Raw genomic sequence first — 15,208 nt, forward strand, 5'->3', positions numbered from 1 at the left:
GCTGGAACAGGAGGCTGTGCAGGGAACAGGAACACCGGATGGTCGGGAACAGGAGGCCGAGCAGGGAACAGGAGTACCGGATAGTCAGGAACAGGAAGCCGAGCAGGGAACAGGAGTACCGGATAGTCAGGAACAGGAGGCCGAGCAGGGATCAGGAACACAGGAAGGTCCGAAGCCAACAACGACGTTGCTCCCGCAACCTGGGGCCGGGCTGACTGGGCTTTTATCCTCTTCTAGGGCCAGGGGCGGTCCCGGTCCCCAGGAGCCCCGCCTCCTCTGGCCTTAAGGCGAGCACTCCTCCTGGGGGCAACCAGTTCCCTTCGCCTCTCTGCCCTAAGCCTCTGCAGATCAGGAGAGGCCGAAGGGTTACTGGGCCCTGGAGGAGGCTCACCTGTGGCCACTGAGTCGTCAAGCCCCTCTGGGGCCAGAAGGGCTTCACCTGGGGCCAGCTCCTGATGCACTGCCACAGGTGCAGGCTCTTCAGCATCTAGGCCTTGCCCCAGTTCAGCCGGCCCTGGAGGCGGGGACTCCTGTGCAGGCTGGGATTCCTCTGTTTCATCCTCCGAATCGGAATCCCAGGCCATCACACATGGTCAGAAACTATACGCTTCTGAATACCAGCAGCTGGAAACCTTAGGAGGGGAGAGGGCTGTTGCGTTCAGGTCCTGCTTGGCTAGACAGGCCACATGCTCTTATTCTTAAGTTGCCAACCAGTGGAACTCCCAGAAGCAAGATGTTACATGCAGGTTCCCACAAGCAACCTGGCCACTGCATTCTGCACCATCTAGTCTCTTCACCAACCTGAAGGGCAGCCCCACATAGAGCACATGGCAGTGGTCCAACTTGGCACTACCAATGCATGGACAACGGTGGCCAAGCTGTCCCAATCCAGGAACAGTTGGTAAAAGGCACTCCTAGCCATCACAGACACCTGTGCATCCAGGGATGGGTGGATCCAGGAGTGCCCTCAGATTACACACCTGCTCCTTCAGGGAGAGTGTGACCCCATCCAAGGCAAGCGACTTACCAAATTTTCAGAGCCAGGAAACATCTGCAAAGCCTCCATCTTGCCAGGATTCACACACATTTTTTTTCATGCCCACTGCTGCATCCAGTCATCTCAGCTATCCCCAATTCAGATGTTACAGAGAAACAGTGTTGGGTATCATTGGTGTACTGATGCCACCTTGTGCAAGATCTCTTAGTGACCACTCCTAGCAGCTTCATGTGGTGTTCAGGAGCATTGGAGACGGCGTAGCACCTTGTAGTATCCCATAGCTCAAGACCCAGGGGACTGAGAAGCACTCAGCCAGTGCCATAACCATCCCTGGAGATAAGATAGGAAGCTCTGTATAACAGTGCCACCCAAATCCCATCTTCCATAAACAACCTAGAAGGATATCATAATCGATTGTATCAAAAGCCAATGACAGATTTATTTAGAGTCACAGGGTCACATCTACACTATCCCTTCACTCCCCTTTAAGCCTGCAGCTGTGTCACCATGACCTTTTCAAGTACCTTGCCCAAAGGGGGGGGGGGGATTTGTGACAGGGCAGTACTGGTAGTTGTTAATACACCTAGTCTTTAAGAGGGGGTGGTCCCCATAAGGAATAGGCTGAATACTACTTTCCTAGATTGATAATATTAGCAGCAAATCTGTTTTGGGATTGAACTTCAGTTTCTTAGCTCTCATCTAGCCTGTTACTAACTCTAGGCATCTGCACAGAGTATCCATGATTACATCTGGACCACGTGTAAGAGAGAGAGAGAGAGAGAGAGATGGGTGTTATCTCCATAATGAAATCTACCTCCAGCTCCTCTGATTACTTCTTTCAGTGGTTTCATATAATTGATAGGTAGCCTGGGGGGCAGTGCAGAAGTCTGTGGAGCACTGTAGCATAGCTGCCCCGGTGCCAAACTGCAGCCACCCAGCCCAACATTCTGCAAATGATCATCAGGTAGGAATAAGTGTAAAGCAGTGTACCCAAACCAGACATGCATTTCTGAAAAATATTGTGGCTGATTATATGCTGATGTGAGGTGTCAGGGAATGGACACGTGCCTTCTGTCACTCTCCTATTACAGTTTGACCAGTGGCTGACCAAAGCCACTTCAGTTCCCAATCTGCCTAGAAGAAGGCAGATAAAAATGGCTCCAGAAAATGAGCGTCATTCAGGATACCTGGAGCCTCACATCTACACACTTTGAACCAAGAAAAGGAGATTTGCAACTCAGTGATAGCTGGTGAAATCACCAGGGACCAGGAAGAATCTGCCCACTTGTTTCTAGCCACTGTTAATACTTTTTTAAGAGTTTGCCACCATCTAAGTCCTAATCATCAACCCAACCATTTCATTGTCTTAGCAGATCTGAGAATAAGAAGTGATTGTGTTGGTTGTCTGGGTCATCTCTGGTTTCTGGAGGTCAACCAGGGCATCAGTTTGTGCACCAACCCAATCAACTAGACACCCTTGCAGAGCTGTCTGGTCCTTCAGCCCTGCAGAGGTTAGCAAGAACCAGTGGCTGAAATCAATATACTCGCTCTGCTTTCCTTTACTCTGAGCCTCTCATTGGTGGGCCACTTTAAGGATGAGATGGAGCATAACAGGTCAGGGGTAGGCATAGAGTATTAAGGGGGCAAGAAAATAGCATTACTGATAGCGGACTTGATTTGGCCCTGGAGCTACTGCTTGCTGTTCCCTAGTCTGTGAATCCACCTTGACAAACTCCTTAATCACACACAAACACCATGGTAATGTCTTGTGACCTCAGTGGCCAGCCTTTCCTTATTTGGACTCGGGGTCTATTTTTTCTCTTGCCTTGTAGGTAAGCTGCTCTAATGCCCCCTGGCATATGTCACTACTTAGCTGTTTCGATTAGCCACCTGAAGTGACACTGACTTGTGAGATGCAAGACCTTTGCTCACTTAATTTGCATCCAGGCGAATATTGGGCATATATGTGCCCAGGTGCTATGATAGCCTGTTGTTGCAGCAAAAAATAGCATGCTGTTTGTTACAGAAAAAATGGCTTAAATTAATAAAATGTGTGTGCATATGAGTTTTGAGGAAGGGGAGAAACATACTTTGTTTTTACCCAATGCACACCCAGGCCACAGCAAGCACCGTCTTAGAAGAGACATTCTGTCTTGTACAGCAGAGAAGAGGCAATGCCGCTCCTTAAAGTGCCTCTCAAAATTTGTGTACATCTGCTATAAAAAGTCATTTTGTAAAAACAAAACAACAACAACAAAAAACCAGATTGTCGCCTGATTAATCCAGGGGACTTTTAAAAATGTTTAACTCAATATTGCAGACCTAATAAATATATTTATTATACTGACTAGATTATCTGTACATAAAATCCAGTTCAAAACTTGAGAGAGATACTTTTCCTAACAAGCAGTAGAGTGGTTTCCTAGGAAATGTCCCAGTTTGTCAACTGTTCATTTTACCATCTCTATTCAGTAGTATTCCTAGAAGCCATAAGATAGTCTCTCTGGACAAACCGAGTTTCCAATTGAAAGCAAACTTTGATTTTAAAACAAATTAAACAATTGTCCAGTAGCACCTTAGAGACCAACTACATTTGTTCTGGGTATAAGCTTTTGTGTGCATGCATACTTCTTCAGATACCAACTTCAGATACTAACTTTTGATTTTAAAAGTTACTTGACAGAAAATACAAGCACACTAAAAGCTTTTCAGCAAGAAGACATCAATATGTCTGTCTTTCAGGCAGTCTTCTCAGAAAGTTACAGTGCATTATAGTCTATGGAATCCACTTTTTTCTTTTACTTGTCCTATCACCCTGTAGCCATTGGGTGGTCAGTTGTAAAATCACACAGGGATCCTGCACCTGTATTGTTAAATGGAAGAGCAAATTTCAACGGCTTTTGGGGTCTTCTGATCAACTTCCGTCTTCTTCTTCCGCCAAGGAGTGTGGTGGAGTCTCCTTCTTTGGAGGTCTTTAAGCAGAGGCTTGACAACCATATGTCAGGAGTGCTCTGATGGTGTTTCCTGCTTGGCAGGGGGTTGGACTCGATGGCCCTTGTGGTCTCTTCCAACTCTATGATTCTATGATTCTTTGAATCCAGCCACCCTATGGGGAGAAAAGAACATAAGGATAAAATGGAGAGGAGCTGCAGCTGCTTCAGTCAGTCAGACTTCTATTGTTTATGGCCAATGGCTATTTCATTATAAATTGCAATACATCAACAAGACGATCCACTTAAAATATATCGATTTTCAGAACTGCAAATGACCCAAAATTGAAATTGAAAAGTTCCCCAAATCATTTAGAATTTTTAAAAAATCCTGTTGACCGTCAATGGTGTTCTGCAAGTGCTTCATCTCTCCACTTCTTTTCAGTAATCTTAAAAAAAAGTTGCACTCTTGGCTGCAATTAAGGATGTGAGCTTGTGACTGAGAATTCCTGGTCCGTAGGCAAGGACAAGCTTTGGCAGATCAAGGACCAGAATGAGAATTTTTGGCAGACCTGGTTCAGAAATTGGGGAATTTTGATGCAAAGACCACTTGGAGGTTTGTTTGGTTTTTTACAGTGAAGTGGCATATAAATTTGATAAAATAAATGCATTAAATGGAGTGATGAAGAGCCTTCCACCCAGGCACTGATCAGGCTCACCAGGCAGTTTCCAACTCAGAGCCCTCACCTGACATCTTCCTTCACACTCTTGAGTTCTCCGAAGCTGTGGCTTGACTTCACACCACTTCTAATTGTGACAAGATTGACATCAGGTGATTGGCAGCTGCTTTGGCACCTGTCCCTTCCCCAGGCCTGCCTAAGATTCACAATTGGTCTCAGCTCTTGGAATTCCTAGCATGCTTTCATTCTCTGCAGGGATTTCCCTTTGATTCCAAAGCTAATGTGAAACTGTCAGATCAAAGCAAGCCTTCTGCCTAGTTTCTGCTGTGCAAATTTATACTTTATAATTTCATGGCCTCTTCAGCTTTCCCATGAATCCTCAAAACAGCTTACATTGCCTGCTTCACAGCCTACACAAGCAAACCAACCTAACAGCAAACATAAGCATAAATTACATTACCTACCAGTTTCATTTAATCACTCAAAATTTGCATAGGATTAAAATAACTTCGATTCTTTACTTTCTTTGTGAAGTCTTTAGCTGCTCGTTGAAGTGGGGCAGGACTGGAATAAGCTCTAGAGTGCTGAAAACAGAACAGATAATAATAGCAAAAATGAATTCCAGGCTTTCTGATCTTTGGCCTAATTTCTAAGACCAAAAGGATAGGATATTTGTTTGTTTTCCTTTTTTGTGCCCCTTAGAAAACAGTGGCTGCTTGTAGGATTAACTGGTAGTGTTGGAGGTTGGGGGGAAGGAAGAGACAATGATGTAGAAAGAAGGGGAATATAAACCTGAAAAAGACAAGTGTCTTAAAATGGTGAAATTGATCAGCAGTGCAAGTAAGTAGACATTTTACACATCATGTAGGCCAAAATCCGCCCTCACTGCTGAACTGCATGTGAAGAACACGATCTGAGGGAAGGAGCTGCCACAGGTACCTGGTCTAACCACTCAACCTCCTTGCCACTGAGACTCTTCAGTGATGCATCAAACCTTCACCCAGTTCCCCAAGTTCTCTATGACAGAGTCCTGGATTTCCCTGTCACAAACAACACGTTGCTCTTTCCCTGCTTCTGTTGTGAGTTGACTGGGACAAGGGCTTGTTGTTGGACGTTAGGAGAGCAGGATTATGGCTGGAACCTCTAACCTCTTCCCCCAGTCCCAGAAAACCAGTTTCCTCCCTTTCCGCAAAACAATAGACAGCAACGTACCATGTACGACCATGTTACTTACAGCATTTGTTTATATATGATATCCTGCATTTCATGGATTCTAAAGAAGTATATGAAATAATCTTGTAAAATCAGACCTTTGCTTAAAAGGTCTGCAAAGCCAGTTTTAAATGGATATTCCTTAACTGGGTACCTCGGTTTAAAAAGCTCCGCTATCTTATGTATTCATGGGATCCAAACTCCAGGTCCTTATAGAGAAAGACATCCTTAGTTTGGTTATTTCTTTACAGTTCAGGGAAACAGAATAATCCACTGTAAAAGGTTAAAACAAATGAGAAGACAGCAAAATAATAATAATAATAATAATAATAATAATATTTATTTATTTATTTATACATACATACATACATACATACATACCCCAGCCACTCTGGGTAGCTTCCAACAAAGTACAGTGGTACCTCGGGTAAAGAACTTAATTCCTTCTGGAGGTCCGTTCTTAACCTGAAACTGTTCTTAACCTGAAGCACCAGTTTAGCTAATGGGGTCTCCCGCTGCTGCTGCGCCGCCAGAGCATGATTTCTGTTCTCATCCTGAAGCAAAGTTCTTAACCCGAGGTACTGTTTCTGGGTTAGCGGAGTCTGTAACCTGAAGCGTCTGTAACCTGAAGCGTCTGTAACCCAATGTACCACTGTATTAAAATGCAGTGGTCTGTTAAACATTAAAAGCTTCCCTAAACAAAGAAACATACCATAGGAGCAAAGGACACGACCCATTCAAAAGAAACCAGGCCTGGATCAGCAGAAGTGAAATCAAAATAGTTTTTCTGTCAGTTCTTTCCCTCAAAGCACAAGAAAGCTATGCAACATTACTTTTATGTGAGATGTTCATCTTTTGTGTGTGCATATATTGCATAGAAAGGCAGTTCCCTCCATTCCTTCACATTTTAGTGTCCGTAAGAATGGGGACTATGCAGATAGTAGCAGACTGAGTCCTACTTGATGAAAAACTGTAAGCAGAGACTGCAAGGAATCCTTATCAACACCTCATGTCGTAGCTGCAGCCATTTTAAGTTTGTGCGGGCGTCAGAGCACCCCTAGCTTAGATCTTGGGTTGCAAGTCATTTACTGGGGTCCACAGCAGGAAAGATTTGCAAAGTATGTTAATCACAAGTCTTGTGCATATAAATGAGCTGGGGGGCTAATTTGCTGACTTCAGCATCTTCACATTACCATAATTAGTGTATAGTTTCTTGAGAAGATGTCAAGTGTTGCGCAGTATCTTACTCTTACACAGTTCTGATCAATTATGAATAAGTGGCAGTTATTAAAGCTGAAGAATGCTATTACTTTTGGGAGTTCTTGTTCCCGTACTCTTTTTGCAAATTTGTCACCCTCACTTTTTGACACCCTCACTGTGTGGCTAATGAGAGTTTCCACAGTCAGCTGGTTCAACTTGCCCAACATTGTCTGCAGGGAGGGAAGGGGGGGGAGCCAGCGCATGCGGGGAGAGTGGTCTCCCTGGGAGCAGAAATAAGGGTGGGGACAAAGCAGTTGAAACTGGGAGCCAGCAGCAACAGGGCTTAAGCATCATCATCATTATATTAACTGCCTCATCACAGAGCCGTCCCTGCCTGTGAGGGTTGTGGGACTGAGAGAAGGGTCTCTCCCAAAGGTCTCAGAACTCAGATAGGTTTGTATGAGGAAATGCCGTCTTTCAAAGACCCTGGACCCTGCTTGAGAGGGCAGGGAATGCTGATTTGCTACACCAGCTCACAAGCTTGCACAGTGGACATGCTTGGATTTGGACTGTTTCCATCACACAATGGTAGCAGGACTAGCTCAGGATCCAGCCAGGGCCCTAGCTAGGGGGTGGTGCGGTGGGCCCCCACCAGGGGCGCAGGCGAGGGGGTGGGCACAAAATCATCTTAAAAATATGTCCAGCAGTTTGAGGCAGAGTTGTATAATCCCCATTTAGCAGAAAAACCTGTAGGTTCTGTAGATAGACGCAGACCTGCTTTAGGAGGAGTGGGGCAGGGATTTTCCATTCCCTTCTGCTCTGAAAACTAAAGCCAAGCTGGTAATTCAAGAAGGAAAGTTTACTTGAGTGACACCCGTTGCTCACCACGCTGCCTTGGGATGGTACCCCAGCTCAGGTACTGCTCACAAACAAACCACACCTGTATTGTATGGTAGATGGCGTGGTTTTCATGAAGTGTGGTGGTAGGACAGGGATTTTGGTGACTGCGCCAGTTTGAGAAGAGTCTGCCTGCATGGCCCATGGTTCCTTGAAATGTGTTCCTTGAAATCAGAGTTTTCATTAGAGAGAGAGAGAGAGAACGAACTTCTGCCTTGAAGCATCTCACTACTTCCCCAGATCTGTGAGCCATTTAAGGTCCCGATTAATTTAGAACAAGTGGGGGACAAATGACACCAAGACTTTTGTTCCCCCTCCCATTAATTTATTAAGTAATAATAGGAGGACCTGAGCAGTGTTTCCTCTGATGCTTTACAGTAATTATACCATCTTTGTAATGCATAAAGATGCATTATATGCAGATAATAATATAATACATAACCCACACATTATGATGAGGAACATTTTGCTGGTGGAAGAAGTAAGAAAAGGATGTTGAAATTGTACAATGGTGACAGAGACCCTCATCCTATGTCCTTGGTCCAAAGAATTTGTGCCTGAGTAGTGGGGGTGTCTCGAGATCTTTTCTCTTCCAGAAGAGCTTTTCAGACTGCATGGGGATCACTTCTGAAGATCCCTGAATTTTAGGGGCTGCTTCTTGAACGGGGACTTCGAAGCTGCACTCCTCTCGTGGAATTGTCTGTGAAGACCTTTGGATTGTGACCTGACCTGGCATTTAAGCAACACAACCTCCCAGCATTGTTATTTTGAGCTGGGTTATGTTCAGCAAGAAACACACAGAAGAGTTCCTTTTAAGTTGGAGAAGAAAGTCGATTTTACTTTAATGTTCTCCCACATTTTGTACTAGTTTTATGTGTGCAGCAAATTTTTAGCTTGGGATGTGAAGGACTTTCAAAAATGCTAACTTCTACCTGCAGTCTCACGTCACCTGCTAAATAGTTAGATCAGCTTTTGACTGGACTATGATTTAAACGAGATTCCTGCATTGCAAGGGGTTGGACTAGATGACCCTTAGGGGTCCCTTCCAACTCCACAATTCTATGATGCTGTGACTATTACATACCCAGAGCAGATTATATCCCTCCTTGGAAGGAGGACTTGGTTCTCCCCAAGCCAGTGAATCGAAAGTGTTTCACTGGGTCATTTATAGAGCAGGAATATGCAATGCAAAGCATCACAGATCAGAAAATTATAATCCTATAAGCTTCAGAAGCAGAATTCTGTTACCTAGGTTGTTATTTAAATCTGACAGACAGGATGAGCAACAACAACAAAGAGAACTAGAGTCCTGTTGATTCATCCAAAGCAAAATAATTGAGCGAGTTTCAAGAATTGAAGACCCAGTTTCAGATCCTGTCTTACTCATGAAGCTGATGAGGAGGCCTTGGGCAAGTTGAACTCTCTCAACCTAGACTAAAATGGCTTCTTTGCACAAAGGATGGAATGCAGTGGAGTAACTTATAATTAGTTGGCCTAATTGCGTACCCCAGATGTCCTACTATAATTTGTTGGTGGAAACAAACACTTTTGTCTTCAAACAAATCAGAGTACCTCCAGTAAAAATTACAAATGCTTGCAAGATGGTGGCAGAAAGTATATTTCATATTCTGAATGTATTTCATTTTCTCTCTGAACTGAATTGCGCCTGAGTCGTACTGCTGTCTGCAGAGACATCTAGCCTCAAATCTTTCAAATTGTCCGCTGAGTGTATCTACATGCTGTCCCAAACCTGCTGACCAGTGTTTCCATTCTGTGTGTCTCTGAGAGAGGAGTTCAGACAAAGAGCTACTGAACCAGCTTGAAAGAGTTATCAGCTGAAAGAAGAATGGGGAGAGAAGAGAAAAACCAAGCAATATCTTCTATTTTTATCTGTTCATGCATTTCTGCATGGTTAGGTAGTGGCCTCATTGCCCTGGCCTGCCAGCTACGGTTTCCTGTAAATGGGATGATGAGGCCGGACTTGCTGCTCAACAATGAGGCTCAACATGAAACTGGAAGCATGTTTTGGTGATGAGCTGCTGCGACCGCGGCAAAAGGTCATGCAAACACAGCAATTATTGAAGCAAAGAATCCCACCACTTTCCTCTACACACAGGAACTCTTTTTTGTCCTTTAAGGTGTGCTGATTGAAGTGCTGACTTTCTCTACTGTGCAAAATACGAATGGCAATACAGTAGCATAACAGACTAAACACTCTGCAGTCTCTTTCCCCTTTAAGCATAGAATAGGAGAGGTGGTTGGCAATCCATCCAGGGGTTCAGCCCAGCTTCCTGTCTCGCCCTTGATCCTGTATTCCCTCCAATGCATCTCAGATCCTTTCTCCTGTGCCAGCAGAGATTAAGGGAAAGACTTCTTTGGCACCTCTGCCAAAGAGCAGCTAGAGGCTTGAATAGGGCCCTCACATTATCATCATCTCACCTGCTGTCTCCCTGGGTCTGTCTGAGGCAAACAAGGGGAAAGCTCTGCCAAAGACTGCTTTCTGCTCATGATTGCATCTTTTATATATTTCATCAAATATTGCAGTATTACCATTAATAAAATATCACGTGTATCCTGCCCTTCCTCAAGCAAGCTCAATCTATATCTATCCTGTATTATGAAATGCAGCATTTTTTCCTTAAAGCAGCTTCAGTCTGAATGGAGAAGAAGAACAATAGCTCAACTGGTTAGAACGTGGTGCTGATAACACCCAAGGTTGCAGGTTTGATCCAAGGTGGGTTGGACTAGAACAGGCATAGGCAAACTCGGCACTGAGATGTTTTGGGACTACAACTCCCACCATCCCTAACTAACAGGACCAGTGGTCGGGGATGATGGGAATTATAGTCTCAAAACATCTGGAGGGCTGAGTTTGCCTATGCCTGGACTAGAAGATCCTCAGGGTCCCTTCCAACTCTACAATTATTCTATAATCTAGCTGAGTTTTAAGTTCGTAATGTGTACCCAGCCATAGTTGATGGTTATGTCTGTACAGAGGGATTTTCAAATCGTCACTCAGTTTTGTCATTGTTGGGCAGGGATTTGAACCCAAGTTTTCCCTGATCTAGTCCAGTATTCCATCCATTACGTGCTTTATCAAAAAGAACTAGAAGTTAGAACTTCTCCATCTTTTCTTCTAGCCTGATTTCCATCTGTTCTGTCTTCTTCACCATGCTACTTGCAGCAGGTTTGTGGGTTACCCCTCACTTTCTGTGCTTTGGAAGTAATTGTTAGGAATGCCTAAAAACTAAAGGCTGTGAAATCTTAAGTTAAATGCTGTGCAGCTTGTCAGAAATGTGCCTTTTTCTTGCAGTATCCATAATGGAGTCATAGCTGTGTTCCAGCGAAAAGGTCTTGCAGAACACGAGCTCTACAATCTGAATGAAGGAGTCAGGTGAGTCAGATCATCAGATTATACACTTGTCCCAAGACACAGTCATCACCACGGAGGGTCATTGTTTCATAAGTGATCTGTACCATTTTACTTTATTCCAACTATTGAGATAGTGGCACTGGTGTTAATGACAGTGTGCAGAGATGTGCACAAAGGCAAGCCCTCCTCAAGGAATTAACGTAGGTTCTGCAGTTGTTATTGGCTTCCATCTTTCTTGAGAGACAATGGAGTGTGCCTTCAGGGGTGAAGCCAAACGGCTGTGTTAGCAGCACCAAAGTGACCTCCCCGGGGTGCAAGAAGGTAGTTGCCACATTTTTGCCCCTGAAAAGTTCATACAGTTGAAGAGAGGATGATGCAATGCTCTTTCTAGCTTCCTCCTTCACCTCACTGTGCTTGTCCCTTTTCATACTAGCCCTGCAACTTTTCAGAGGTGCCAGAAAACAGCAGGGCTAATCATCAACCCTCCTTTAGACAGCAGCAGCCAGTCCTGTTTCGCTGCCTGAGGCGAAATGACAAGGAGCTGGTGCCCCTTGGCTGAAGCCTCACTTACTGGGGTTGCAAGATCTCGCTCCTTCTCCTGTCTGGGGCAGCAGGGGCAGGCAGGGCAAGGGTGCTGCCCCAAGGAATTCACCACCCAAGGCAGCTGCCTCAGGCTGCCTCATGGGTGGGCTGGCCGGCCCTAGCTGTAGGTAAAGGAGACATATTTACAGTAAAATCCATTATGTGGTTGCTATAAGCGATAATGCCTTTTATCCTTTTCTTGATGCCCACTGAGGCTAGAATTCTCTGCCCCTCCTCCAGCAGCCTTCTTTGTTTATCTGCTGGCTGTGGACAAAGATGCTGTGCCTTCGCCCTGCCCAGCATCAAAGCAAGCAGGCTTGCAGCAAACGCCTGGAGCGCTGCATGCCCCTGTTCTTCCCCTGCCAGCCCACTGCATTTCTACACTGGCTCTAGATAAGGGCCATGTTCCCTCCTGTGGGTACAGCATAAAAGCCAAGAGCTGGCAGGAAAGGTGTAGGTTGCTCCATGTCTGCTTCACCAGGTTGATATATTTGCTCTATATTTTTCCTAGTCTGTTTTCTACTTATAAGAGAAGCTGGTAAAGAATTGAAGAACACTCTATTCATCCTCTACTGGGCCACTTTTAGGAGTTAAACAAATCTGGTATATTTTATTTTTTATTATTTGTAGTCTAGGGTTGACTTTGTATGGGTGGGGTAAAAGGATAGGAAGATAAGACCATGAAAAGCTTTCCATGGCTGGTAAAGCTGAAACAAGCCTCTCCTTTGAAGGTCTTTGCTGCATTTCCTAAGGGCTAGTTGGAATTGTTGTTCTTTCCTGTGCTATATTTTTTGGAGCAGGCGTATCTTTCCCCCTGCACTGATTATGTTGGTAAGAATTTCAGATATTTACTGTATAAGAAGAACAGAATTTGATAACAAATATGCTTTTAACATTGTTGAATGAATGAGCTGATGCATAGGGAAAAGAGCTGTCAGAGTGGTGGAAGTCTAAGGCATAGAGGGTCACACTTGAGAGAGGGATCAGTTGTGTCAAAGGCAACAAAGGAAGCAGAGCAAGAGAGAGAAGAGACCTTTGGGCTTGCCAACAAGAAGATTGTCCGTGAACTTAGCAAGGACATTTTGGTGGAGTGCAAAGGGTGGAAGCTAGACTGTAGGGGGTGAGGAATGGAGCTGGAAGAGTAAGTCAAGTGGGAGTGAGCAGCCTGCTGAAAAATTGAGGAAGACAAGAAGAGAGAGGAAATTGTGATAAAGCAGGATATCAGTGACTCAAGCTTTGAGGTATTTTTAGCTGCTTCCAGATGCTGGTAACAGACAAAGCACATTGCATAATTGCTTTGCTAACCTCTGCTGTGGCTGTTGCCCAATACAAAGGCAGCTCCTGCCTCTTTCATAAAGGTTTTTGTATATGGCAGTTTTGAATACCTAAGCTACTTTTGTTTTTCTGAATTAAAATTGAAGGCACCAGGAAAGTTAGGCTCGGCTTACTTTTAAAGCCTCACATCACCTTGCCAACAAAGGTCCGTATAGTTAAAGCTATGGTTTTCCCAGTAGTGATGTATGGAAGTGAGAGCTGGACCATAAAGAAGGCTGATCTCCGAAGAATTGATGCTTTTGAATTATGGTGCTGGAGGAGACTCTTGAGAGTCCCATGGACAGCAAGAAGATCCAGCCTATCCATTCTTAAGGAAATCAGCCCTGAGTGCTCACTGGAAGGACAGATTGTGAAGCTGAGGCTCCAATACTATGGCCACCTCATGAGAAGAGAAGACTCCCTGGAAAAGACCCTGATGTTGGGAAAGATGGAGGGCACAAGGAGAAGGGGACGACAGAGGGCGAGATGGTTGGATAGTGTTCTCGAAGCTACCAGCATGAGTTTTACCAAACTGCGGGAGACAGTGGAAGACAGGAGTGCCTTGGCGTGCTCTGGTCCATGGGGTCACGAAGAGTCGGACACGACTAAACGACTAAACAACAACAACAACACTGAGGGGCAAACTAGATGGGATGCAATCTGCAGGTTTTTGTTGTTTGTTTTTACTTCAGAACAAGCATTCCCATGTGGAATTGCTCATTTTGTCCAGTGCCACTATTTCAGTAAGTGTTATGTGGTTCAACTATGATCTAACAAGGTATTGTGTCATTTTTGATAGACGAACACATTTACTCTTGCATGAACATTCACTGGCCACAAAGTACGGTGCATGTACAGCACAATGTGATGGTCACATGATTTTTTAGTATTATTATTATTATTATTATTCTCTTTGGAACAGGCAACTACTGAAAACTGAGTTGGGATCATTTTTTACTGAATATTTACAGGTTGGTACAGTTTGCTTTTTAGTCTTTTACTTTTCCCTCACGCTGTTCACTGAAGCAGTCTGCTGAACAAAACTATTGACAGCAGGCGCTTCTAAACTGAGTCAGTCCCATTGAACTAAATAGGACTTACGGAACAATTCCGATGGAGGTCAGGGAGCAGCAGAGCAGCAGATCCACAACCACAGCAGAAGTCCTGTCGGCTCATGTTGGCCAGGGCTGAAGGTGCAGGTAGGAGCTTTGTCACTCTTGGTGCACCAGCTCCAGTCTGGCACAGCTGAGGGGCCTGAACAGACATGCAGAAGATGCTGCTATAAATTAGTTCCATTTTATTTATTCAAGTCATATATCTAACATTTAGGGGGGTAATATTTGAAGGACGTTTTCAAAATTATGATATAAAGATGGCCAACATAACATTGAAAGACTAACGGGGGGCACTTTTGTAGGGATCCTGGCTCAGGCCAGAGGAGTTTAACCTCCTCTCCCTACACACTGTGGCTGCAATGAAAACTAGGGGAGCCCCACACCTAAGGTTAAGGAATGTTTTGGACCCTGACACGGCTGCTAGCCATAGGGCTGGGTTCAACTAGCTAATCCCAATAGTAGAAGCTTGTGCAAGGACTTCCATGAGCTCAATAGGGCTTGCACTGATGGAGCAATCTCCTTAGTGCTGTTGTGAATTCCTCCCATAAATTGTGGTTTGATGCTCAAAGAAAACAGGATTTATCCTTGGCTACCTCCTTCTCCTCACTTTCCCTGAGCTCTGTGTGGATTGTAGCTGAGACAGTTGCAGAGGAGTCCTCCCTAGCTTGCTGGCTATTAAATACCTAGCAGCAAGCTTCACGGATCTCATCCCCCTGCAACTTCCTCATAAGACATCCGGAGCTTGCATGCTTGCGAGTTGCCTCCCTTTTGCCTTGGCAACTGTTTCTACAGCTCTGCAGCTGCTGGCTTCAGCAGACTCTGCCAAGGGAGCTGCGCCAGTGGCTGGTGGCATCTTCTGCTTTTGCACCCCAGAACTGCAAGAATATGTGGTTGTTTTTCTACAAGCT

General features: G+C 44.8%; 1 protein-coding gene across 4 annotated transcripts in view; it reads left to right on the forward strand.

Moving 5' to 3' along the window:
- The window catches only part of PRR5 (proline rich 5), a 70,497-nt gene that overhangs the window by 40,295 nt on the left and 14,994 nt on the right, over positions 1 to 15,208 (forward strand). For all 4 annotated transcript variants that reach the window (XM_081005645.1, XM_081005647.1, XM_081005646.1 and 1 more), the window contains 2 exons: positions 11,230 to 11,310; positions 14,108 to 14,156. In XM_081005645.1, the coding sequence (XP_080861771.1) occupies positions 11,230 to 11,310; positions 14,108 to 14,156 (130 nt within the window). The remainder of the gene's footprint in view (positions 1 to 11,229; positions 11,311 to 14,107; positions 14,157 to 15,208) is intronic.

The sequence above is a fragment of the Podarcis pityusensis genome (assembly GCF_964106645.2).
Source record: "Podarcis pityusensis genome assembly, chromosome: 5".
Classification (NCBI taxonomy): Eukaryota; Metazoa; Chordata; class Lepidosauria; order Squamata; family Lacertidae; genus Podarcis; species Podarcis pityusensis.